Source organism: Octopus bimaculoides, chromosome 6 (genome assembly GCF_046866305.1).
Source record: "Octopus bimaculoides isolate indiv1 chromosome 6, ASM4686630v1, whole genome shotgun sequence".
Classification (NCBI taxonomy): Eukaryota; Metazoa; Mollusca; class Cephalopoda; order Octopoda; family Octopodidae; genus Octopus; species Octopus bimaculoides.
This window is the reverse complement of record NC_142933.1, coordinates 79206138-79232603: the sequence shown is the minus strand read 5'-3', so window position 1 is coordinate 79232603 and position 26466 is coordinate 79206138. Positions and strand designations below refer to the sequence as shown.

The window sequence follows — 26466 nt, the reverse complement described above, 5'->3', positions numbered from 1 at the left end:
AAAAACAGCAAAGGGACAGGAGTCCAATGAATATCATTAGTCTGAATTTGGAAAAAGGAAGGGAGTTAATCACACTTGTTTGGAATCTAAGGGAGGTAATCATGCCTGTTGTCCAGATTTAATTTATCGGTATTAACACGGGTTTCAGTCATCCTTCGATAAATTTTCACGCAGTACCGGACCAAATATCCGGAAAGCTTGTGAGCAGAGGTTGTCCGGATGCGTGCATTCACCAATTTGTTAGAGACATTCTATATATATATGTGTGTGTATATATATATATATATATATATATATATAGGAGTTTGGCAAAAGAGACCGATAGAATAAGTACTAGGCTTACAAAGAATAAGTCTGGGGGTCGATTTGTTTGACTAAAGGCAGTGCTTCAGCGTGGCTGCAGTCAAGTGACTGAAACAAGTAAAAGAATAAAAGAATATATATATATATATATATATATATATATATATATATATATATATATATATAAACTATGCAAAGTAAAAAACTAAATTGCATTTAACAGATTGAAATTAATCATCATCATCATCATCGTCGTTTAACGTCCGCTTTCCATGCTAGCATGGGTTGGACGATTTGACTGAGGACTGGTGGACCAGGAGCCGACACCAGGCTCCAATCTGATTTGGCATGGTATCTACAGCTGGATGCCCTTCCTAACGCCAACCACTCCGAGAGTGTAGTGGGTACTTTTACGTGCCACCGGCACAAGGGCCAGTCAGGCGGTACTGGCGACGGCCACGCTCGAAATGGTGTATTTTACGTGCCACCTGCACAGGAGCGAGTCCATCGGCACTGGCAACGATCTTGCTTGAATGTCTTTTCACGTGCCAGGGAGGCGACGTTGGTAACAATCAACAACCACGCTCGAAATAGTGTATTTTATGTGTCACCTGCATAGGGGCCAGTCCATCGGCACTGGCAACAATCTCGCTTGAATGTCTTTTCACATGCCAGGAAGGCGATGTTGGTAGCGATCATGCTGGTGATAGACCCCAGTATGCAACTGGTACTTAATTTATCAACCTCAAAAGTATGAAAGGCAAAGTCGACCTCAGCGGAATTTGAAGGTATTAATATTAATTTCTTAAATGAAGTGAGGTGCATAGCAGCAGTTTAGCTTTCAACAAGTTGAAATTCCAGTCAGGTTTCAATTCTGAGTTGGTGCACACTCTTCATTTACATATCTTAGGAAAGATATGTAAATGAAGTGAGTTCATTCGTGACTGTTGGCAACAAGGTATGAATGTTACAAACCCCACTTTTTTTTTTCCAAAATGTAGACCATTTTTATATAATTCTATTCAGGAAGTCTCGAGCTTCAGTGAAAAATAAGATGATGTGAAATTCATGCTATTCTCAGAATCATTAAGCTAATTAACTGTGTAATGACTACAAAAAATTTCCAACAGACAGAAAAGCAATAAAGTCTTTATTGACATTAAAACACTATGATGTATTTTCAAAAATGCACATACAAAAGTATTTATGCTATTGTTGAAAAATATAAATCCCAAATTTGGAAAATATCAATTATTTAACAGCATAATATATTTTTTCTTTTTCCTTTCTATTTTTTCTCCATTATTTTGCGTTCCTTAAGATGGAGTAACTTCACTCTTGCTGCCAACAGAAATATCTACTCCTCCAGAAACATTCATATCCATACCAGTACAATATGTGCCATCAGCTGCTAGGTAAAGACATGCTGTACTAATCTCTGAAGGTGTTCCCATACGACCCATAACCTGCAAAGAAAGAAGAGAAGCATGTGATTAATGGAAGTTGTTCTAAATTATATGTAGTCATTAGTTGCTAATAAGCGAATGATTTTTGAGACAATAAACATTCCAACTGGAGAGAAGCAGAAAGGACAGCCCAGAGTTGATAACAACAGTGAAAAATCATTGAAGGGAGAGACAGACTTAAGAAGAAGAAAAAACTGGTGTAAATTGAGGAAGATTTGGTTGCTACTTCTAGCAATGGAACAATCACATAGTAGCTACCTCATACACTCAAATTAGCATACATTTTTCTGTACTGCTTGACATTTAAAAAAAATTTTTTTAGAGGAAGATGTTTAGTTTTCAATACCAGACAATGAATAGTAATCTTGGATTTCAACCCATTGGTAAGCGAGATCCAAAGGAAGACAATGGCTAGATTTGAACTTATCTACTCATAGATACAAATGCACTAGAGAGAGAAAATGACATAGGAAGAATGAAACTGGTGTAAATCGAGGAAGATTTGGCTGCCATGTAATAGTATCTACCCATAGATACATAGATTACATAGCATTTGTTTTAAGTAAATGAAACAACAAAAACTATTATAGCTTACATATAAGATTAAATAATATGAGAAGGTACCCAAAAGTAATTGGAAATGTTCTCTGTGAAACAAACCCATTGTAGTTCAGGCTTCTGCAGCTAGAAGCCACTTGATGCGACCCTCAGGCATCAGTCTACCAACTGGTGTCATTGGGTGAAATTGTACTGCCACATGGTGCATTTTTATTTTGTAGTGCTTCTTCCCTATTTGTCGATTTTTGTGATGGCTGAAATGAAGGAACAGCATGCTTCCATGAAATTCTGCAGGTGTTGACTTGCAACAAAGTTCAAGAAGAACATCAATGACACCAATCTAATCAGGTTTTCTACAGCTGGGTGCCCTTCTTGTCACTAAACCTCAGCTGTTTCCAAGCATCATCCCATGGTCAGACATGTTCTCACAGAATATTGGAAATGCATAATATAGCTTGTATGATATTGAGAATCATTTGTAACTATCATGCAGTATCAAGGAGATACAAATATACACACATCATGGGCTTCTTCCAGTTTCTACTTACCAAATCCATTCACAAGGCTTTGGTTGGTTCGGGGTTTTAAATGAAAACACTTGCTAAAGGTGCAACATAGTAGGATTGAACCCTCATTCATGCAGTTAGGAGATAATCTTAACTTCACAACCAAGCATATTTGTGAAATATTTCTCACCTGGGAAGATATTCCTTCATTGTAAATTTTTTCTGGATTCTCTGCATTTCTCTTTAATTCTGCCCACAAAGGTGTCCATATAGCTCCAGGAGAAATTCTAAAATGGCAAAAAATTAAAGTATCAAATATCATGACAAATATCAAGTATCATACAAATTGTTTTGTAACTTAAAGTATGTAAAGATAATTTATTTTGTTGTATTTAGTAATAAATAATGTACTTACATGTTTGCAACAATACAAAAATCCCTAAAACGATGCAGAAATTAAGTTACATCCTCAGGTGAAAGAAAAATACGAAAGTCTCAACATAACATTTCAGAAAGAAACAGTTTCACACTCTCACAGGTAAGAGCAGAAACTCGTTACAAATAGTTCTCTTCACTCCACTTCTAACTTCACTGAAATATGCTATATTTTGTCACAGGGCACCTACAAAGGGGAATTATCCAAACTCCAAAGAATTCCTCTCAACACATAGCTATGATGCTCTCCCACTACTTCTGTTCATGAACAAAGATGCACATATCGTCAGTCATTAAGGAACATGCTCAACTGGTTATGGTCAAACAACTGACAAACAAATGTGTGGTATTGAGCAGAATATTTGCTGTAGCCCATCTTTTATACCAAGACAAAACATGTACAACAATTATTATTATTATTATTATTATTATTATTTTTATTATTATCATTATTTAAGACGTCACACAGTATCCAATATCATGATGTTGTTGACTGAAGATGTGCCTAGCAGGAGTCTGTACTGTCTGTCAAGTCACAACAAGGACCTCAGACAGACAGTACTTTATGCAATATGCATGCAATTCCAAGTAATGCTGATTTTTGCAATACACCTATATTGTAAGTATCTCTAAAGTTTCCAGATGTTTTTTCAGCTTGGGTGGTATTGAACTTAATGTTCTAATGACAACAGAGACAACCTTTATGTTTGACTCTTGTAGCTGCCACACATTAGTGATCTCAATTCTCAGGTTTTCATATTTATCAGTCTTTCCTCTTTCTTTCATGATGAAATGTTGATGTCCTGGCACTGCCGTCAATTATTAGGCACTCCTGTTTGTTGCTCCTAAAGGCTACTATATTTGGCCTTTGATGCTCTAACACCTTGTCTGTCTGGAAGTCAAAGTCCCAGAGGATTTTTGCCTTCCCTTTTTCATCCATTACCTTTTCCAGTGTACTTTGGTATGAAGCACCCATTACCTTGTATCCATACTTGCGGCATAGTAGCCAGTGAAGGTTTTGGGCTATCTTGTCATGTCTGTGCTTGTACTCTTTCTGTGCAAGACTTTCACAAGCACTAACAATGTGAGTCACGCTTCCAACCCTCTTCCCACACATTTTTTAGAGGTTTGTTGCACTTCTGTGGTATATATCCCTTTTCACTGAGTTGGTATTCAATGCCTGGTCCTGGGCAGCGGTGATTAGGCTTTCAGTTTTCTTTTTTAGGTCACATTTGTTGAACTACCTCCATGATACTTCCTGGTCTTTTAATTTGTTAGTTTCACTGTGGAACTGACCATGTAATTCCATGCGGAGTAAGGTTTCTTCTCTCTCGTTGGCTGTTCATGATCAGAATTCATGAGCATTCTCAAGTTATCTTTGGTAATTCCTTCAGCATTAGCAGCATACTGTAGCAAGTCTTGTTTGCTGTTTACCAAATATTCTACCATGTTTCTTCTTTCACTGTTGATGCACTCCCATATGCTAATCAGTTCAGATCCACCTTTATCCCTCTTCCTGTAGAGCCTGTGTACAATCGCCTTAGGGTGGAGGGCAATATGCATTGTCATTGTCTTTCAGGTAGTGCGATCGAGTTGGTTAATCTCCACTTGTGTCCATTTCAAGATGGGTACACTGTAGCAGACTACAGCAACAGTTCATATGTTGATGGCAGTCACAAGGTTCCTTGAGTTTAGTTTTGATTTCAAGAGAAGTTTGAGGCACTTCAAATATGCAGTGATGACCTTGTCTTTCATTTCTCTGAGCAAGATATTGTCCAGTTCCAGGATCCCAAGGTACTTGTACCCATCATCATCTGGGTCTTCCATTCTCTCTCCATTTGGCAATTCTATGCCCTTATTGAAGCCAAATTTTGTTTGCTGCCTCTCAAAAAGGTTGGTTAGAGAGCTAAGAAGCAACAATTGCAATAATCGGTTTCATATTTGGAAAGAATTTTACTCACGTATTCACTCGAACACCATGTTTAGCTTCACTGATAGCCAACGTCTTTGACATGCTTGCAACAGCACCCTACCAACAAAACATAAATGATAAATATGTGAAAGAATGGTAATGGTTTACATATTACACAACATTTTCAGTGCTGCTTTTTTATATTCTCAATGTTTTCCCCTAAATTTTAAGTATTTTTTTCTATATATTTTGTGCTGTTTGTATATCTTTCTATATTTTCTCTAAGTGTTGCAGTGCATTTGTGCCTTGTAATGGATATCTAGATGTGTAATGGATTTTTAAAACTATAATTCAAGGTTTTAGAAAATCAATACTTGTGCATGAACCTCTTGAAAAACATGTTATATATTTTTTTAATATTGAAGTTTAATTAATTAAACAAGGTAACCAATAGCTTTCTATATTTTCCTAGCTGTTAACTTTAGAACACTCTTTATTAAACTTTCTCTTCAAAATGTGACATTAATTTTTTTAATTGTTTTTCAGGTGTCACAAAGTTGATACGATTGAGATAGTCTGATCTAAAGTATGCGGATATAATAAAGTCAATAAAAGTATGGAAACTGAGTTCAGTCACAGGCCAAGGTGTACATACATATACATGACAAAAATGTCAGTTGACAATAAAATGAGTCTGAAGTGGGGATGATTGACCTTCTAGAAAGAGCAACCAACACTCACAAATTACCCATAGAAATGGAGGGGCTATTACCAGCAGAATTGTTAACACACTGGACAAAATGCTAAGCAGTATTTCTTCCAGTTTTCCATGTTCTGAGTTCAAATTCCAACAAGGTCAACTTTGCTTTCATCCTTTTAGGATCAATAATATAAGTACCAGTTGTGCACTAGGGTTGATATAATCGATGTTCCCCCACTCCCCTGAAATTGCTGGCCTTGTGCCAAAATTTGATTCCAATATTAATATATTTTATGACATTTATGTGTGTGTACATATATAAATATATATGTATGTATGTATATATACATATATATATAGATATATATATATATATATATATATACACCCACACACACACACATATATATATACATATGTATATATATATATATATATATATATATATATATATACAAAATTGAGGATAAAACCATTTAAAGCCAGCGAGTAATAAAACCACACAGGTAACAAATAATACTAATATATTATAATATAAATATAATTATATTAAAGGGTGCAGATAAACCCTACCAATACCCTAGAAATAGACACCAAGTATATATGATTTTCCGACAGAAATAAATGTATATATTCACTTAAATACATTTTTGGTATACTTGTAAAGTAAATATGAATATATGGTATAGATATGCTAAACTAAATATATGGTACGGTGCTATTGCTAGTGCAATGTAAAAGTGGTTATGTCAGTGCCACATAAAAGCACTCATGCCAGTGCCTCATAAAAACACCCAGGACACTATAGAGTGGTTGGCATTAGAAAGCTCATCCAGCCAAGGAAACCATGCCAAAACAGACCAATGGAGCCTGGGCAGTTCTCCAGCTGGCCACTTCCTGTCAAACTGTCCAACCCATACCAGTATGGAGAATGGATGCTAAAAGATGATGATGATGATGTTGCTACAGATACACTTAAACTAAAAATTGTGGTATATCATAATTATCCATTATAGTCATCAACTCGAAGCTACCACTACAAAATTTAGTTAGAAAAATGAGCAAACTAACAATTTACGAATGCAATAACTTAAATATTTTCTTTAAATGTCATTTAATGTTCATTAAACATCTGTCTATATATGTCCTGGATTGATAGGTCTTTAGCAATAACTCATATGGTAACTTATCCAAGCAAGAGCAGTATCAAATGGGAAGAATATAATGCATGTGCTAACTTTCTAACAGAGTGAGAAGTAGAGTTATAATGTGATTATTTAGAGGTTCTGGACCATTGGTGTACAGAAAGGCAGTGTTGTATCTGTATTCAATTTTTGAAGAAGAATAAAAAATAAAATGTATGACACTACTTACTTTTGATGCTGTATAAGGGATGGAGTCTTTCTGGCCAAGGTAAGTCACCACACTAGCAATATTAATAATATTACCTTTGGCAAGGCGTATGTAGGGAAGGGCATACTAGATTTAAAAAAAAAAAAATGAAAAATGAAAAATTGGATCTATATAGGGCTAAAATATTCATAATATAGATGTAGAAAAAATTGTAATGACTTTTGTAAGAAAAATAAAGATATTTTGAATAAACGAGTGATTGGTCAAGTGATGTAAACTCCTCTGATGAGAACCTAATGAGGTTTGAAAGTTGATATAGGTACAGGTGTGGCTGTGTGGTAAGAAGTTTGTTTCTCAACTACAGGGTTCCAGGTTCAGTCTGTGTGGCACTTTGGGAATCTTCTACTAAAGTTCTGAGGCTCTGAGTGACTCAAAGCCTTGTGAATAGATTTGATAGATGGAAACTGACAAAAGCCCATCAAGTGCATACTTGTGTGTGCATGTTTCAAAGAGTGCAGTTCGATTATAACAGTTATTTTTACAATGGAAGTGACAAAGGAGCATATTTGGCATATTTTGCTTTATGAGTTCAATAAAAGCAACAACACAACGGAAAGTGTGAGTAATATTAATGCAGTATATAGGGATCAGACAATAAGCGTAAGCCAGAGTCAGTGGTGGTCTCAGAAATTCTGAGCCAGAAAATACAGCCTAGAAGATGAGCCTCATCCTGGAAGATCTGTAGAGCTCGATGAGGATGTCCTGCAAACCCTAGTGGAACAAAATCTCATTGTAATTGTTGAGGAACTAGCAGAGGAGCTTGGATTTTGTCATTCAACCATTCATAGACACCTGCATGCCATCAGAAAAGTCAGCAAATTGGGTCAATGGGTTCCTCACAAACTTCTGAGTCTAATCACCCACAGAGAGTGAATGTGTGCTCTTCTTTCCTGTCACTTCTCATGAATTAACCTTTTTTGGACCGAATAAAGATTGGTGACGAGAAATGGGTTCTCTATAAAAATGTTAAGCACTGAAGATAGTCGGTTGGGACAGGAGAAACACTGGTACCCCAGGCTAAAGAAGGTCTTCACCCACATAGGGTGTTATCTGTTTGGTGGGATATGAAAGGTTTAGTCCACTTCAAACTTTTTAACCCAAACCAAATGATAACAAAGGAGATCTGCTGCAAGCAGCTTGTGTGGCGTAAGTCAGTGCTAGAAGAAAAGTGATCATCTTCAGTTTCAAGACGAAAGGAGTTGTTCCATCAGGATAATGCTTGGCCACATACAGTAAGGACAACATTCTAAAGGCTGGAGCAGTTTGAATGGGAAACGATGCTCCACCAACCATATTTGCCAGACATTGTCCCATCTGATTATCATTTATTCTGTAGTCTTCAAAATCATTTGAATGGAAAAAATATGAATTCTGTAGATGAGGTCAGAACAGTACTGGAGGGGTATTTTTCATCACGGACAAGTGAATTTTGAAAGAGGGACCTTGCAAGTCTACCAGATAGATGGAAGAGCATTGTAGAAAATGAGGGAGTGTATATTCTAGATTAAAAAAGAACTTTGTTTATCTTAATTTTGAAAAATAAAAGAAGTATAAAAAAACCGCATTATTTATGGGATGACCCAGTATGTATACACACACACACACACACACACGTGTGTATATGTTTGTCTCTCACCACCATTTGACAACTGGTGTTGGCTTGTTTATGTTCCCATAACCTAGCAGTTTGGCAAAAGAGACTAATAGAATAAGTATCAGCTTTAAAAAAATAAATAAATACTGTGGCTGATCTGTTCAATTAAACCTTCCAAGGAAATTTTCCAGCATGGCTGCAGTCTAATGATTGAAACAATATATGTATGTCATTATTCAGCTTTATTTCAAGATTTCTTGCTAATAGAGAAAGAGTTGGTTTCTGACCTAGATCCAAGGCTCATTCATTGGGATTTCAACAACATCAGTGTATTTTGTTTGTTTGTTCGTTCATTTGTGCATGTGTGTGCATGCGCACAAAACACACATTCAAAAGTCATATAATTATGTGTGTCATTGAGATGTGGCAAAGAGTGAAAAAGGAATTGTTTGATGCTGTTGATATTGTATGAAGCGTAGTGTAGTTACATAAGAAAAATTAGTTTTGCTTGTATTTTGTTTTTGTCAATTCAGACCATACCATGAAGTCAGTGGGTTGCTGCATTTTTGTAATATGGCTTGGAAATAAAGGCACTTTCTTTGAATCTATCTGCACCTTCCAACCATTAGCAACCAGCAGAAGTCTGGGTATTGATATTCCTTTGCTTATTCTCTTGTATTGTCTTTTCTCACTCTCCTTCTACAAAATAAGAGTTTGCAAATTTTTGTGAGGATCTTCATTACATTGCATTTCTTTTTCTGCCAGCAAAAATATGCAAGACTTCATTATGGTGCTAGGTATATTCTTCTTAAGCCCTTTGCTCCCTATCAAGGATAGGGCTTTTTTTTTCCTGCTCTTGACTCTGGGCTGTCTTATCAATTTCTTACCTTTCCTAGGTTTTCTTGGCTTTGAATTGTCATTGATGCTTCTGTAACTCTGCTTGTTTCCTGGTAGAGGTATTGGCCTTATGCAAACACTCTGAGAACAGGTGGTTCATATTAGTCTGGCCTCTATCCTTTGATCTGCCCAGCATAGGAGGCCCTACCAAGAATGATGAATGTATTGGCATGGACATGTGTGATGGATCTCCAATGAATGTTGTAGAAAAAAAGGGAATGCCATTTGCTTATAGTGGAAGGTATATAACATAGAAAAATTAAGACATGATGGAAAGAAATGATTATAACAATAACAATGATTTATAAGAGAAGAATAAATGAGGTAATGAGGAAACTAACCTTGCATGTGAGGAACACAGCAATTAAATTTACTTGAAGAAGTTCATTAAAGCATTCAACTGTAACATCTTCAATGACAGCATATCCTGGATCTGAAAAAAAAATTACTCGCTAAAAATCATTCACTATACCAGTGGTTCCCAAACTTTTTAGAGACGCGACCCACTATTTATGACACCAGTTTATGGCGACCCACTTAACTCTACTGGGTAAAAACATTAATGAAAGAAACAAATTTATTTCAGATTACATTTTCATTGAGGCCTGTGAGAAGGCCTCATTTATATTAAATGTGAAAAAAAAAATGTTTTATAACTGTTTCAATGTCTCCATACCCTATGGGCAGGTATTAACTCTAATACAAAACCTCGAAGCAGTAACTGTTATCGGCTCGATCAGTGTTGTACTGCGCCTAGTTAAAGTTCTTTATAAATAGGTAAAAACAGACTTTTCCTTTTTACGATTACATATGAATAAATAACTTGAGAAAATGACCACCTCTGATTTGTTAAGTTCGTGAAAAAAGCCTACTGCTTGATAAAACAACCAGTCTGGTATTGAAAACATGAGTCTTGAACTATCTCGATAGACAGCAGTTAATCAAAGCTAATGCGTAATTTTATAACTTTTTGCGACTCACTAGGATTCCATTTGCGACCCATCAGTGGGTCGCGACTCATAGTTTGGGAACCACTGCACTATACCAATATTACAGTGAAAAATATTTCAAGATGTTATTACCATGGTAACAAAGAGTGTTAAGATGTCATGACTTTGGTGATAACAAAATGTAATCAAACATTGTCTGCTCTTTCTTATAAGTCATGCAGCCTCATAGAGACACCCTCATTGGTTTGTTATATAAATAATTTTTTTAAAAAAATGTCTAGGAGTGATATTAACTTACGGTAGCCAGCATTGTTGATTAAACAGTCTATGGTGCCGTACTTCTCAACCACCTTATCAATCATGTTCTGGCAAAAGAGAAAAGGTGAAGAATATTAAACCATGATACAAATACCTACACAAACACATACACACACTGCCTGAACAGCAAGTTTGATAAGATGATGATGACATATATATGTGTGTTTGTGTGTGTGTGTGTGTGTGTGTATTTATATATATATATAAATACACACATATATACTTACAATATATAGGTAGGTATATATTAATTTAAGTGTACAGTATTACATATCCATTATAGCCGGTCTTACCTTTCGGTTTTGCATTAGTGGGTTCAACAGAGTGTTAGGTAACAATCTGATCAATGGCTACTTCTGATGGGCACAGGGTTACATAATTGGGCTGTTACCTAACACTCCACAGAACCCTAGTGTGAAACCGATTGGTAAGATTGGCTGTAACGGATATATAATACTATTCACTTTGATTAATATACCTGTTCTACTGACAGTTATACAGGGGTTGGACAAAATAATGGAAACACCTAGCATCATAGCATCATAATTTTGAAATATCTATAAAACCGTCAAAAGCTTGTTTATTTTTATGTTTTTTGATTTATTATTAGTGTTGCTTAATATATTTTGCTAAAATTGCTGTTTCTTTTCAGATATCATCAGAAAAAGGTAATTAAAATTCATTAAAATGACAGATCTATTGGACTTTCAAAGAGGTCAAATTGTTGGTGCTCGTATGGCAGGTGCTAGCGTAACAAAAACAGCCGAAATGTTTGGTGTATCAAGAAGTACTGTCTCGAAAGTAATGACAGCCTTTGAGAAAGAGGGAAAAACCTCCTCGTCGAAACAAAACTCCGGAAGAAAACCAAAACTTTCAGATAGGGACTGTTGGACTCTTACACGAATTGTTAGAAAGGGTCACAAAAGTACAGCTCCCAAAATTACTGCAGAGCTTCATGACGACCTCGAGAACCCCGTTTCCACAAAAACTGTTTGCCCGGAGCTGCACAAAGCCAAATTTCATAGGAGTGCTGCAATCAGAAAACCACTACTTTCAAAAAAAAAATGTTGCAAAGCATTTAAAGTGGAGTAAAAACCTACAGAATTGGTCACTAGAGCAATGGAAGAATGTTATTTTCTTGGACAAGTCATCCTTTACCTTATTTCCAACCACCAGCCGAGTATACGTGTGTAGACAGCCAAAAGAAGCATTTGACCCAGACTGCCTTCTTCCAGCTGTTAAACATGGAGGAGGATCTGCGATGATCTGGGAGGGCTATATCTTGGAAATCTGCCAGCTCAATGATTTCCCTTCATGGCAGAATTAATAGTCAAGACTATTTAAGCATTTTATCTGATCAAATTCAAATTCAAGGTGTTATACCCAATAACTGGTATAGCAGTATCTCTGTCAACAGCTCCAAGAACAAAAGAAATGCACTTCAGAGAGACAACTATAGAAGCATCAAATTGTTGTACTAGGTTATGAAAGAGTCATTTAGAAACTGACTATGCTTAGATAAGATTGACTTTGGGCCAATGCCATCTTCCTAGTGAAACAATAGCAAGAGAATTACTTTGCTAGGTTTAAGTCCCCGATGTTATTGTTGTTGTTGTTGATGATGATGATGATGATGATAATTCATTAATCTAGAGAAGACCTTATGAAATATAAAGCATTATACTTCCTTACTTTGATTTGTGCTTCATCACGTAAATTACAGTTGATATAATATGCTTCTCCAGGTCCCATTTGGTTCATTTTTTCTTCTATAGGCTTAGCTTCATCATCTGAAATAGAATTTTTTGTTAAAAAGAAACAAAAATCAACTCAAAATATATTTATGTATATTTTGATTTAAAACTTTATCATTAAAGTATACAAAAGTATAAGAAAAACAAATTAAAAAAGTTGTTCAATAAATTCTATCACATTTGCTGAATTTTGTTTGTAAAATAGAATATAATATATTGATATAATTTCAACAACATTTACACACATACACACCACCACCTATGTGTATAATTACGTGTTTGTGTATGTATATATATATTTATTGATATTTTTAGAAATGAAGAAAATTTCAAATGCAGGAGAATAGTTGTGAAAACAGCTTTAGAAAATCTGGTAAGAATACACCTATAGACAGGGTAAAAGTGGCCAACAGCCACTACCGACAATTGAATTCTGTACTGCATAAATTCTATTTGAGCCCTCTGTACCATTGAGCTGAATGATCCATGATAACAGATACTGTCTTTTATAATGCTAAATAAGTATCTTTTGGAATGTGAGAACATTCCAGAAGGTGTATTTTTAACCAATTTCCTAAAGCTGTTTTCACAGCTAGTCTCCTGCATTCAAAGTTTTCTTTATCTCTTAAAGTACCAATTCACCCTTTGCTTCAATGTTTGTTTATAAAAATATTCTCATATTTGTTGATAATTTACACAACAGGCATATATATTCCTTTCTGCTATTGGCACAAGGCCTGAAATTTTGGAGGAGGGGGGCTAGTCAGTTACATCAACTCCAGTGCCTAGCTGGTATTTATTTTATTACCCTCGAAAGGAGTAAAAGGCAAAGTCAACCTCTATGGAATTTGGACTTAGAAGGTAAAGACAGAGGAAATGCTGCTAAGCATTTTGCTCGATGTCCTAAAGATGCTGCCTGATCACTGTATTGTAACGCAGGAGATGTATTAACTCATTGCCTCCCATAATTCTATTAACTGGAATTTTTTTTATGAAACTTTGATTTCTAGCATAAAACAGCCTTAGAAACATGCTGGAATGATCAAAATAACATTTTAAATAGAAATAAGCGAGATATTGGGTGAAAAATTAGCAAATCTCATTTGAATATCAGAGAAATATACCTAGTAGATATAGCAAAAAGGTCAGATATGTGTAAATATTGACAGATAATTATGAAATTTGTAATTTTTAAATGATCTCATATGAGATCACTTAACACTATACTTTGTTGAGGTCATAAAAATTTATGAACATTCCAGAGGATGTAGAAGAATTATTTTTTGAAACTGGATCATGATGTACATATAAGACTATTAATAACAGCATGTTGAAAACCCCCTTTTGGATAGACAGAGTCAAAGGCCACCATTGGGATTTGGACGTACATCTCCTGTAGACATGACAGACATTCTTCTTGTCAAAATGATCCTTTGAAATTTTCTATCCAGTTTAGTAATTTTAATCAAAGCGATCTGTTGAAAGTCTTCTTGTATCAAAGTGATCCTTTGAAATTCTCTGTCCGATTTAGTAATTTTATTCTCACCAATAAGAATTGTATGTTGTTGAGGTCATAAGATTTATAGACATTCAAGAAAATGTGGAGTAATTCCTTTTTGAAATTGGATTTCAAACTTTGGTACAAGGCCACCAATTTTGGCACAAGGCTGCATTTGAACTCAGAATATAAAAACATTTTGCCTGGTGTGCTAACAATTCTGCCAGCTTGCCACCTTTATAAAGCTATTAATATTGGCTTGTAAAAATTTGGTTGAAAAACTGCTTTGGAAAGAAAAATTATAAGCCATACCATGGATGTCACAAAAGGCAACTTTTGAACCATTTTTTACTGCAAGAAAAAAAAAAAGAAAAGAGAGTTATGAAAATATCATACTAGCTTAAATAACAGAAAATGGTTAATAATTAGAGTAAATATTTCCCATGTTCATTAAGTTTTTTTGTTAATTGAAATACCTGACATGAAGGTATCCTAGTTTACTTTGTTTCACTGCTCTGTCATTCAACATAATTTCAATTGAATAAAAGCCTTCAAGGAATATACAGATATTTCCAGGATGGAAACCCAAGCAAAACTAAAGAACCCTTATTTACATTATTTACATTTGACGGATATTTGTCCTCATCTTGTTTGTTGGTAATACAACATTTCGGCTGATATACCCTCCAGCCTTCATAGGGTGTCTTGGGGAAATTTCAAACTTGGGTTCTCATTCCTAAGGTATTTTTCGATGTTATCATTATTATTATTATTATATTATTATTCAGGTCACTGCCTGGAATCGAACTCGGAATCTTGGGGTTAGTAGCCTATGCTCTTAACCACTATGCTCATAGGTATATGGCGTAGTGGTAAGTCTATTATTTCAACCCCCAGTGCTCAACTGGTACTTATGTTTTCAACCCCAAAAGGTTGAAAGGAAAAATCAACCTCGACAGAATTTGAACTCAAAACGTAAAAATGGACGAAATGCAGTTGAGCATTTTGTCCGGCGCAGTAACAATTCTGCCAGGTCGCTGCCTTCAATTAAAACAATAATCAGTTTGCAAGTCATCATTTGAGTTCTTGTTGTTCACCTTGCAAATAACAAATTATTATCAGTTGACATATACCAATAGCTTTTGTTAAAAGATGTGAAAAAAAAAAAAAAAGTGAAAAAAAATAAAGACTCCTCAATATGTTCCAAGGAATGCTATTGAACGTTTTCACAACCTCACACAGAATTACATAAACTACATGTGGTTTTCAAACTGTGCCATCCTAATTCCCCCATATCCTTTCTACTATGGGCACAAGACCTGAAATTGTGCAGAAGGGGGCTAGTCGGATCCTTGGGGTTTGACGGGCAACATTTGTTTTCTTAACGAAACACTTTCAAACTTGGGACACTGGTAGAATGTGTCATATAAAACAACTTCTTCTCTTAACCTTCTTAACAAAAAATTGTACATCGCAAGTTATTTCATGTTAAAGTTGTCGTATTTCTGTAATTTCAACCAATCACTGACGTCTATTCAGCTGAATACAGTTACTGCTGTTCGGTGTCAAGTGTGTTATTCCCTGTTTAATTATATCACTATTCCCTAGTAAGGGTTTAGGGTGTTAGGGTTAGGGTTCGGGTTTTAGGGTTAGGGTTAGGGTTATGGTTATGAGTTATAGGGTTAGAGTTAAGGTTATGGCAAAAATAATCATAACCCTAACCGTAATCCTAAAACTAACCCTAACTCTAAAACCCGAACCCTAACCCTAAAACCCTAAAGCTAAAACCAGTACAAACGCACGAACGATGTCATAAATAAGAGTAACACGGGTAGTTGTTGTTGACAAACAACGAGACTAATTTTATTCAAGGGAAAAGATCCCATGACACCGTTACGGCATTAATTGTTTTCACCTCAATAGACGTCAGTGATTGGTTGAAATTACCGAAATACGACAATTTTTTTACATAAAATAACTTCGAATACAGAATTTTTTATCTGTTCTATACCACAAAATATACAAATATTCGAAGTTTGAAAGTGTTTCGGTACCAAAAACACTACAAAAAAAAATGTTGCCTGTCAAACCCCAAAGATCCGGCTAGTCAATTACATCACCACCGATACCAAACTGGTATATGTTTCATCAACCCCTAAAGGATGAAAGGCAAAGTCGACCTTGGTGGAATTTGAACTCAGAACTTAAAGATGAATGAAATGCCACAATCATTTCCCACGTACCAGCCCAGTCACACTATAGTTGATGTTAATCTGGCACACCGTTGGCTACAACGATGAGGGTTCCAGTTGATCCGATTAACAGAACAGCTTCCTCGTGAAATTAATCTGCAAGCGGTTGAGTACTCCTCAGGTACGTGTACTCTTAACGTAGTTCTCAGGGAAATTCAGCGTGACAGAGAGTATGACGAGGCTGGGGATCTTGTTAAAAACGGGGCACCAGTATTTTCTTAACGAAACACTTTGAAACTTGGGACACTGGTAGAATGTGTCATATAAAACATCTTTTTCTCTTAGTCTTCTTAAGAAAAATTATTATATTGCAACTTATTTCATGTTAAAGTTGTCGTATTTCTGTAATTTCAACCAATGACTGACGTCCATTCAGCCGAATACAGTAAGTGCTGACTACGTAAACAAACGATTCTCAAACGATTCTGGCTGTGATAAAATTATTATTTCCTTGTCAAAAAATGGCTGAAGCATATTGGCAGTAGCTAATAAACCTTTCTATTATAGGCACAAGGCCTGGTTTTTGAGGGAAGGGTTAGGGCAAATGTTGTACACATACAGTTCAGGCAGATGTTAACGAAATTATATTAAAAATAAAACGAAGGAAAACGAACACACGTGTGTTGCCTCTCTGCAAAATGTCAGAAGTAATGGAGATTAAATACGCTTTACACCGCTTAAACTGCCAAAGGAGTAACTATAAACAGCTGAATACTTGTCAGTGATTGGTTGAAATTATCGAAATAAGACAATTTTTTACATGAAATAACTTCGAATACAAATTTTTTTTTCTGTTCTATAACACAAAATAGATAAGTATACGAAGTTTGAAAGTCTTTCGGTACCAAAAACACTACATAAAACATAAATGAAAACTGGTGCCCCCGTTTTGAACTAGATCCGAGGCTGGTCCTTTGAATTACAGATACTACTCAGTTTTGCCAGCCGAGTGGACATGAAATAAAGTATTTTGCTTAAGGTCACAACGCGTCGCCCAGGATCGAACTCACGGCCTTACTATCATGAGCCCAATATACTAACCACTAAACCACGCACCTTCACAGCTGATGTTAAACGACGCTGCTAACTGCATAACACAGTTTCTTAATATTTTTTTCGACCTCGTCTCTCCTAACATTCTGAATGTAGGAGCAACCATTCTGTTGATAAAAAAATCGGACCTATTCATTTTTTAAACAAAAAAATGGTGAGATATGCATTAAAGACCCCCCTCCTCCCCCCAAAAAACATGTAGTTAGGCAATTACCACCTCACTGGAATTTATGAAATTATAATTTTTATCTCAATATATAAACTCATAATGCAGTAATCAGGCTCATATTTGGGGATAATGCATCGGTAACTGTGCACAGAAAAGTAAACAATAAGAGAAGAGAGAAAAAAACAAACAAACTCCAGAAAGTTTTCTCTATTTTCAAACCGCTAAGAGTATTATGGAATGTGTCAGTCACCTCCCTTGCTCAGAAGCGAAGCATTGAGTTGTTGAAATGTGGAACGTTTATTGATGGCACTGTTCCAAGGTGAGAGTATCTCGTGATGCATTATTAAATAGTACTTGTTAGAATGAACTGTTATATAACTAACTTATACAATGTTCTTACAGCTTGTTTTTACAAAAAACTATAGAGAGCAATGAAAGAGAAGAGAAATCCAAGCTTCCGAATTTTTGCAATACTCAACACGCTAAAGTTTTGAGATAAATAGATAGAGTGAGAAAGGGAGAGAGATAGATAGATAGATAGAGAGAGAGAGAGATGATGATGAAGAAGAAATTAATTTAAACAAATACAGTTACCGAATGTTTCAACACATCCTTTCCCAATTCCACGAGCACCACCAGTGATAATGACAACTTTGTCCTTATATCGGAGAGACGAGGCCATGACTACAGATATCGCTTTCGCTTACGAAAATGAATTCAACAAGTTCTGGTTGTCTTTTTGTGGCAAGCTTTGTAAAACAGGCTCCACCCATATACAAATGTAACGACATAATTGGCTGGTCCCTAATATGCATATATGTATATATATATATATATATATATATATATATATATATATATATATATATATATATATATATAATTATGTGTATTTCTTCTATCTTAATGAATAAAAATTCTTCGGATAGAATAAATGGGGGATCTATTTTAAAACGGGGGCCACATTTTTCATTAATGTTTTACGTAGTGTTTTTGGTACGGAAAGACTTTCAAACTTCGTATACTTATCTATTTTGTGTTATAGAACAGAAAAATATTTTTGTATTCGAATTTATTTCATTTAAAAAATTGTCTTATTTCGATAATTTCAACCAATCACTGACAAGTATTCAGTTGTTCATATTTACTCCTTTGGCTGATTAAGCGATGTAAAGCGTATTTAATCTCCATACCTTCGTTTTATTTGCTTTTTTCATTTAAAATTTGCTTTAACCCTAACCCTAACCCTAAGGTTAGGGTTAGGGTTAATTGTTTCAAAATCGTTTGTTTATGTAGTCGGCACTTAATGTATATCGGCTGAATGGACGTCAGTGATTGGTTGAAATTACAGAAATACGACAACTTTCACATGGAATAACTTATGGATTTCTTTTTTTTTTAAGAAGACTAAGAGAAAAAGATGTTTTATATGACACATTCTACCAGTGTTCCAAGTCTCAAAGTGTTTCGTTAATGAAAAATGTGGCCCCCGTTTTAAAAAAGATCCTAAATGGGTTAATAGAAACCAACGTAGCAAAGAACACAAAATAACTGTGGTTTAGTTCCTGTTTTTAAGGCAGGAACTCCTTGAAATTTTGGGTACTTGAGTATATTTAAAAATTTAAGGAATGGAGAAAACGCATGTTATAATTGCATACTTTAATCCTACATATGTTTCAAAGGATTACAACCTGTGTGATCCATAGGGATCTTTGATATTAAAATTGTAACCTTCTCTTCAGGGAGTGCATGGGAATCATCTTAAACGTAAGACATTATGACCGATTATGAAAACAATAGATGGATAAGGTTATGACTTGATTCATTTGAAAAAAAACAAAAAAACCGTTAGAGAATTGGACGCTTCCGGATAGTGGGTTGGACAACACATACATATAAATGTGTGAGAACGTACATGCATACATAAATACATATACACAAATACACACATACATGCATATTGATACACACACACACACACATATATATATATATATATATATATATATATATATATATATATATATATATATATATATATATATATATATATATACATATACATATATATGTGTACTTGTATATATATATATATATATATATATATATACATATACATATATATGTGTACTTGTATATATATATATATATATATATATATATACACACACATATATATACACTCATACGTCCACAATTATACATATGCACATACGTACCCACGCATATGCAAATATACACATATGTGTGCATGTCCCCATATACACATATGTATCCATTTATATATATACACATGTATAAATAGAAATAGACTCATACGCATAGCTATACATCTACGCCTATTACCTAATAAAATAAACAGATACGCATATACATATACATACATGTATACATACGTAAACACACGCATGCACATACATACATACATACAAATACATATATATATATATATATATATATATATATATATATAAAAGAAAAAGAACTCAAGTGTTTTCATATATACATACATACACATACCCATATACATATATCCACATATCCATATATATGTGAATGTATACATATATATGTGTACACACACACACACATACACATATATACACATACACACATATACACATACATATACATACATATATTTGTATATGCGTGGGTACGTATGTGCATATGTATAAATGTGGACGTATGAGTGTATATATATGTGTGTGTGTGTATATATATATATATATATACAAGTACACATATATGTATATGTATATATATATATATATATATATACATATATATATATATATATATATATATATATATATATATATATATATATATATATATATATATATATATATATATATATATATATATATATATATATTGTGTATCAATATGCATGTATGTGTGTATTTGTGTATATGTATTTATGTATGCATGTACGTTCTCACACATTTATATGTATGTGTTGTCCAACCCACTATCCGGAAGCGTCCAATTCTCTAACGGTTTTTTTTCTTCAAATGAATCAAGTCATAACCTTATCCATCTATTGTTTTCATAATCGGTCATAATGTCTTACGTTTAAGATGATTCCCATGCATTCCCTGAACAGAAGGTTACAATTTTAATATCAAAGATCCCTATGGATCACACAGGTTGTAATCCTTTGAAACATATGTAGGAATAAAGTATGCAATTATAACATGCGTTTTCTCCATTCCTTAAATTTTTAAATATATATATATATATATATATATATATATATACACATGCCTTACGTTCTACTCCCACGCCCTCTTTCTCATTTAGTTTACACACTTAATTAGCTCTCTTCAAATGTTCCAGATAACCAAATCCTTATATATATATATATATATATATATATATATATATATATATATATATATATATATCTACCTATCTATCTTTCTTCTTACCCATCTCTCCCTCTCGCTCTACTTCCTTCTGTTATTTTGGTTTCTACTTCACTGCTATACACTTCTGTCTCTTCCTCCTTGTTCCACTTCCCCTCCCTACCATCCTCTCTCTTTCTCTCTCTCTCTACCTATCCCTCTATTTATCTACCTATCTATCTTTCTTTTTACCCATCTCCCCCTCTCGCTCTGCTCCCTTCTGTTGTCGTGGCCTCTACTTCACTGCTATACACTTCTGTCTCTTCCTCCTTGTTCCACTTCCTCCCTCCACCATCCTCTCTGCTCTCGTGTGACCTGTGGTCAACTATCTCTTTTCACTCCAGCCGCTGTGAAGGCAAGACGAACTACTAGCGTTCTACATCAGATTCGCGTTTAGCCGTACGGCTTTTTAATGTTGTTTTCACTGTCCAATTTTTCCTGTCTTGGTTTGTGTTTGCCACCTTAGAATCCTCTGTTTAGTGGGTTGATCCACTACTCAGGAAGAGACTATTCTAGAGTTTGTTCTGCCTTATCTTCGAAACGTCCGGTTAGAATAGAGGCAGCTGATGAAGGAATATTCCAAGTGGCTTTCCGTTTTCCTATGTGTTCGTTCCGTTGTCTGTAGTTCATTGTTCTAACGTCCTGTACCCTGATATGCATCTATATACACATGTAGATGTAAGTATGTACATATATGTGTGTATACATGCATATATATTCTTTGTATTATATATATATATATATGTGTGTGTGTGTGTGTGTGTGTGTGTGTGTGTGTGTGGAGGCGCAATGGCCCAGTGGTTAGGGCAGCGGACTCGCGGTCGTAGGATCACGGTTTCGATTCCCAGACCGGGCGTTATGAGTGTTTATTGAGCGAAAATACCTAAAGTTCCCCGAGGCTCCGGCAGGGGATGGTGGCGAATCCTGCAGTACTCTTTCACCACAACTTTCTCTCATTCTTTCTTCCTGTTTCTGTTGTGCCTGTAAGTCAAAGGGTCAGCCTTGTCACACTGTGCCACGCTGAATATCCCCGAGAACTACGTTAAGGGTACACGTGCTTGGAGAGTGCTCAGCCACTTGCACGTTAATTTCACGAGCAGGCTGTTCTGTTGATCGGATCAACTGGAACCCTCGTCGTAGTAACCGACGGAGTGCCAGCTATATATATATATAATAAAATTTGGGATTCGGAGAAGGTCAAAGTTGGTAACAAAGACAGGACATACAACAAACCAAACGAAACGATCACAAACAGGGAGGGCCGTTAAGCTCAGACGAGGTAAGGTAGCGAACGCTGGATGAAAATTCTTTGATAAGAGAAAATATAGGAGAGGAGACAGATAGGAATGCGTAAGATGCCAAAGCCAAGAAACAAGCCAGAAGGCAAAAGCCCTTGAATTTACAGAAAAATTCTCAAAAGAATTTATTGTGACTCACAATAACCAGTTACACTGTAGACTGTGCCTCGTTGCTATCAAATGCAATAAGAAGTACTTCGCTGAGTTGCATAGAATGAGCAAAAAAAAAAAAAAGAACCATCAAAACTATCTTTAAAAGACTTCTAAAATTGAACAGCAACCCGTCAAATCGTTTGAATTTACAAAAACGATAAATTTTGGGGTGCAATGGTGACCAAAGGATTTCTTGAGGCCGACATTCATTTGCACAAGCTCACTAATCCAAGTTTGAGATGTCTCTTTAATTCTATCAAAAAGTTACTACCATCTCAATCTACGTGCCAAAAATATGTTGATATGCTTAGTGCAAACACGGTTAAAAATTGCAAGAGCTGTCTGACTGATCGAAATGTATTTTTGATTGTTGATGAACGTAAGATCGATGACAAAAAAATTGTTATTTTACATATTGGTTAAAACGTTTTTAATGGAATGTTTTCCACTCGAATCAGCTCTAACTGCCAGAGTCATCGCTCAGATTATCGATGATTCGCTAAGAAATATGACGGTTCCAAGAGCAAATTTTCTCATACTAATGTCTGATACTGCTCGGTACATGATAGCTGCTAGAGAAACATTGCAAGTTATGTACCTTAAGCTTTGCCATGTAACCTGCTTCTCTCACTTACTGCATAATTGTGCTCTAAAGATAAAGGCTTTTTATCCTGCAGACGATTGTCTGATAGCTACCATTAAGGCTACTACTGTAAAAAAAACAAACAAAAAAAAAAAACACCATCAAGAGCAATTCAAAACAATCGGATACCACCCTCAGCCAATTGTGACCAGGTGGGGTAGCTGGTTGGATGCCTGAAATTACTATACCAAGAACCTTGCAGAAGTTACAAAAATTGTAGAGAGTTTTAAGGACGAAGTGATTTTGGTGCAGAGAGCGAAAGAAGCTGTGCGAAGCCATGAGATTAGGGCTAACCCCACCCAAATCTGTTCAAACTATCTGTAGTTGAAAGAGTAAATTTTGGAATCTGAGTCAACAGCCTTCACCATCTACAATGATTACAAAACGCTCAAAGAATTGAAATTCGATGAAGACCCGTGTTGCATCATGAATTATATTGATTTTAGATTCAATAAAAACCAAATCAATTCGATAATTCAATTAATGAATCCCAAAGTTCCTTTCGTGGAGTATACAGACTTGATACAAAGCCAAGCGGCATCAGTTGCTGTAGAACGCAGTTTTTTGACGATGAAAAAATCCTTGCAAAAGGCAGGAATTTTTTGCTTACATTATACCGTATTGTATTATAATAAATTTCTACAATAGATAATTTTAAAAATTGTTTTGATAATACTCGTATATCATAAAGCAATCAAAACCAGAGTCAATTCCTTAATGTTTATGGATTTATTAATAATCCTTTCTACCATTTCGACACCTTATAATTTCACTTATCCTTCCCTTACGTATGAAATATATTTTAATGATATAGTAATTTTGTCTATGGTAGCATATTCATTATTAAATTTTCTAGATAACTGATTCTCTCTCTCTCTCTATACATACATATTATGACACGGCTATTAGTATTACATTTAGTTACATTCACTTTCATTTTTCGTGGGAGGAGTCAAGTAAAATCGACAATACCGCTTTCTCCAAATTTACGGCCTAGTGCCAATATTAGGAATCAAGTGATAGTAGCAGAAATCTTAGAGCGCCGAGCTAAAATGTATTTCTGTATCTAGCTTTATCTTTACGTTGAGTTTGAATTTTGTTTCTAATCTCTTGTGGTTGCTACATTGTGCAAGTTACTTATTGCTATTTCATGCAAATATGTTTTTATGTGAAGAAATGAATTTTGTAATCAATCTTTCTTCTCTTTGTAGCGTCAGGTCGGGGAAATACCACCCTGGTGACTTTCTTGACGAGGGGTCGCTCCCTGTAAGGATTCGGGCAGTTCTCTGCCGTTAGTGTGGAACAAGCATGAAGAAGCTTTTTGGTGAAGCGGGCCACATGAAAAATAACTCATCGTAATGCAAGCCATTCAGAAAGCCCTGCGGGCCTCAAGTTGTTCTAGTTGGTGTAGAAGTAGTCGTCTGAGATTGCAATATACGCAAGGATTCTCTGGAGACTTGGCTGGTTGGCGGAAATTATGGCCAAACTTTCTCCGTTTCTACTTATGTACGCTGTTTAACGAACGATTGCCGTTTCCTCTCCCCCACCATCTTTTAGCATATTCTGGTATTACATCCCTTCGTCAGAACATTTATAAGGGCTCACAAACTGGATTTTGGCCTTAAGTTCACTTATACGTAAACTTATTAAATGATGGAAGAGTTATTTCCCTTGTAACACCATATCTTCTATATCTTCTTTTCAAGTATCAAATATCATTTGGTCAAATAATCAAATTGAAACAGTTTGTTTAAATTATGAAAATGAAGTTACAAATTTTAATCATCTGCAGGAGATTTATTTTCAAAGCACTTCTTTACAGTTTATATTGTTAACATATCTCATTGAATTACTCATTCTATTCTTATATACAGGGTTATTCAAAAAGAATAAACCAATTTCATTTATGCAAATAGAAAACTCCAGCTAAGTCACAAGTATTTACTCACAATCAACTGATTGCTGTTGTTATTCGATGTTTAAGGTCATTGAGGTTAGTGGGTAGCAGAGGACTTTAAGTTTTGAATGGCTACCACACCTTAAACATCAAACAAAAACAACAGCGATCAACTCAGTGGATTGTGATATGCTAATACGCGTCTGGGAGGAATTCTCTTATCGAATTGATGTTGGCTGTGCTGCAGGCGGTGACCACTTGTAAGACAGGAAATAAAAGTTGATTGTGAGTAAATACTTGTGACTTAGGACAAACAATAGATTGCTTCATTCTTTTTTGAATAGCCCTGTATATATATTATTAATTTATTTTTAGTTCTTATTTCATCGGGTTGTCAGACGAAACTAAAAAGTTTGTTTGGCGAACAGGATGTCCTGTGCAGTGTGTGTGAGGGTATAACTCAACTGTTTGTAAAGTGGTTGGCATTTGGAAGGGCATCCAGCCAGAGAAACCATGCCAAAGCTTACCTTACCTGTGCCTCATAAAAACCACTCTGTCCACTCTGCTGGGAGTTGGTGTTAGGAAGGGCATCAAGCTGTAAAAACCATGCCAAAACGGACACAGAAGTCTAGTGCAGGCTCTTGCCTGGCTAGCTCTTATTAAACCATCTAACCTATGCCAGCCTAGAAGAGACCTTTTCTGATTTCTCACTAATGTTCACATCTTTTGCTGATATACACCAGCAAATAACACATAAATGCAATATATATATATATATATATACATTATATATATGGTATATATTCTTTCTTTTATTTATTTCAGTCATTTGACTGCAGCAATGCTGGAGCACCACCTTGAATGGTTTTCAATTAAACAAATCAACCCCACTACTTATTTTCTAAGACCTAGTACTTATTCTGCCAGTCACTTCGCTAAACTGCTTAAGGTATAGTGATGTAAACACACCAACACCGGTCGTCAAGTTGTGATGGGGGGTGGGCAAACACAGACAGGATCTTGTTAAAAACAGGGGCACCAGTTTTTTTATTAATGTTTTATGTAGTGTTTTTGGTGCCGAAAGACTTTCAAACTTCGTATACTTATCTATTTTGTGTTATAGAACAGAAAAAAAATTTTGTATTCGAAGTTATTTCATGTAAAAAATTGTCTTATTTCGATAATTTCAACCAATCACTGACAAGTATTCAGTTGTTTACACTTAACTCCTTTGGCAGTTTAAGCGGTGTAAAGCGTATTTAATCTCCATTTATAATTTCGTTAACA

The 26466-nt window shown here is 35.2% G+C and overlaps 1 protein-coding gene across 2 annotated transcripts; it reads right to left on the bottom strand.

Annotated features, from left to right (window-relative positions):
* Nucleotides 1-1432: 1432 nt before the first annotated feature.
* On the bottom strand, nt 1433-18560 carry LOC106876893 (L-fucose dehydrogenase). 2 transcript variants are annotated; one of them, XM_014925640.3, is made up of 9 exons: nt 18373-18558; nt 14617-14655; nt 12745-12842; nt 11033-11099; nt 10126-10217; nt 7255-7359; nt 5230-5297; nt 3024-3120; nt 1433-1769 (listed from the first exon to the last, which is right to left on the bottom strand). In XM_014925640.3, the coding sequence occupies exons 1-9, from the start codon at nt 18458-18460 to the stop codon at nt 1620-1622; spliced, it is 804 nt and encodes a 267-aa protein (XP_014781126.2). In that variant the 5' UTR covers nt 18461-18558; the 3' UTR covers nt 1433-1619. The 2 variants fall into 2 exon arrangements, with proteins under 2 accessions (XP_014781126.2, XP_014781127.2); XM_014925641.3 differs by lacking the exon at nt 14617-14655 and having other exon boundaries at nt 18373-18560.
* Between the last annotated feature and the right edge of the window lie 7906 nt (nt 18561-26466).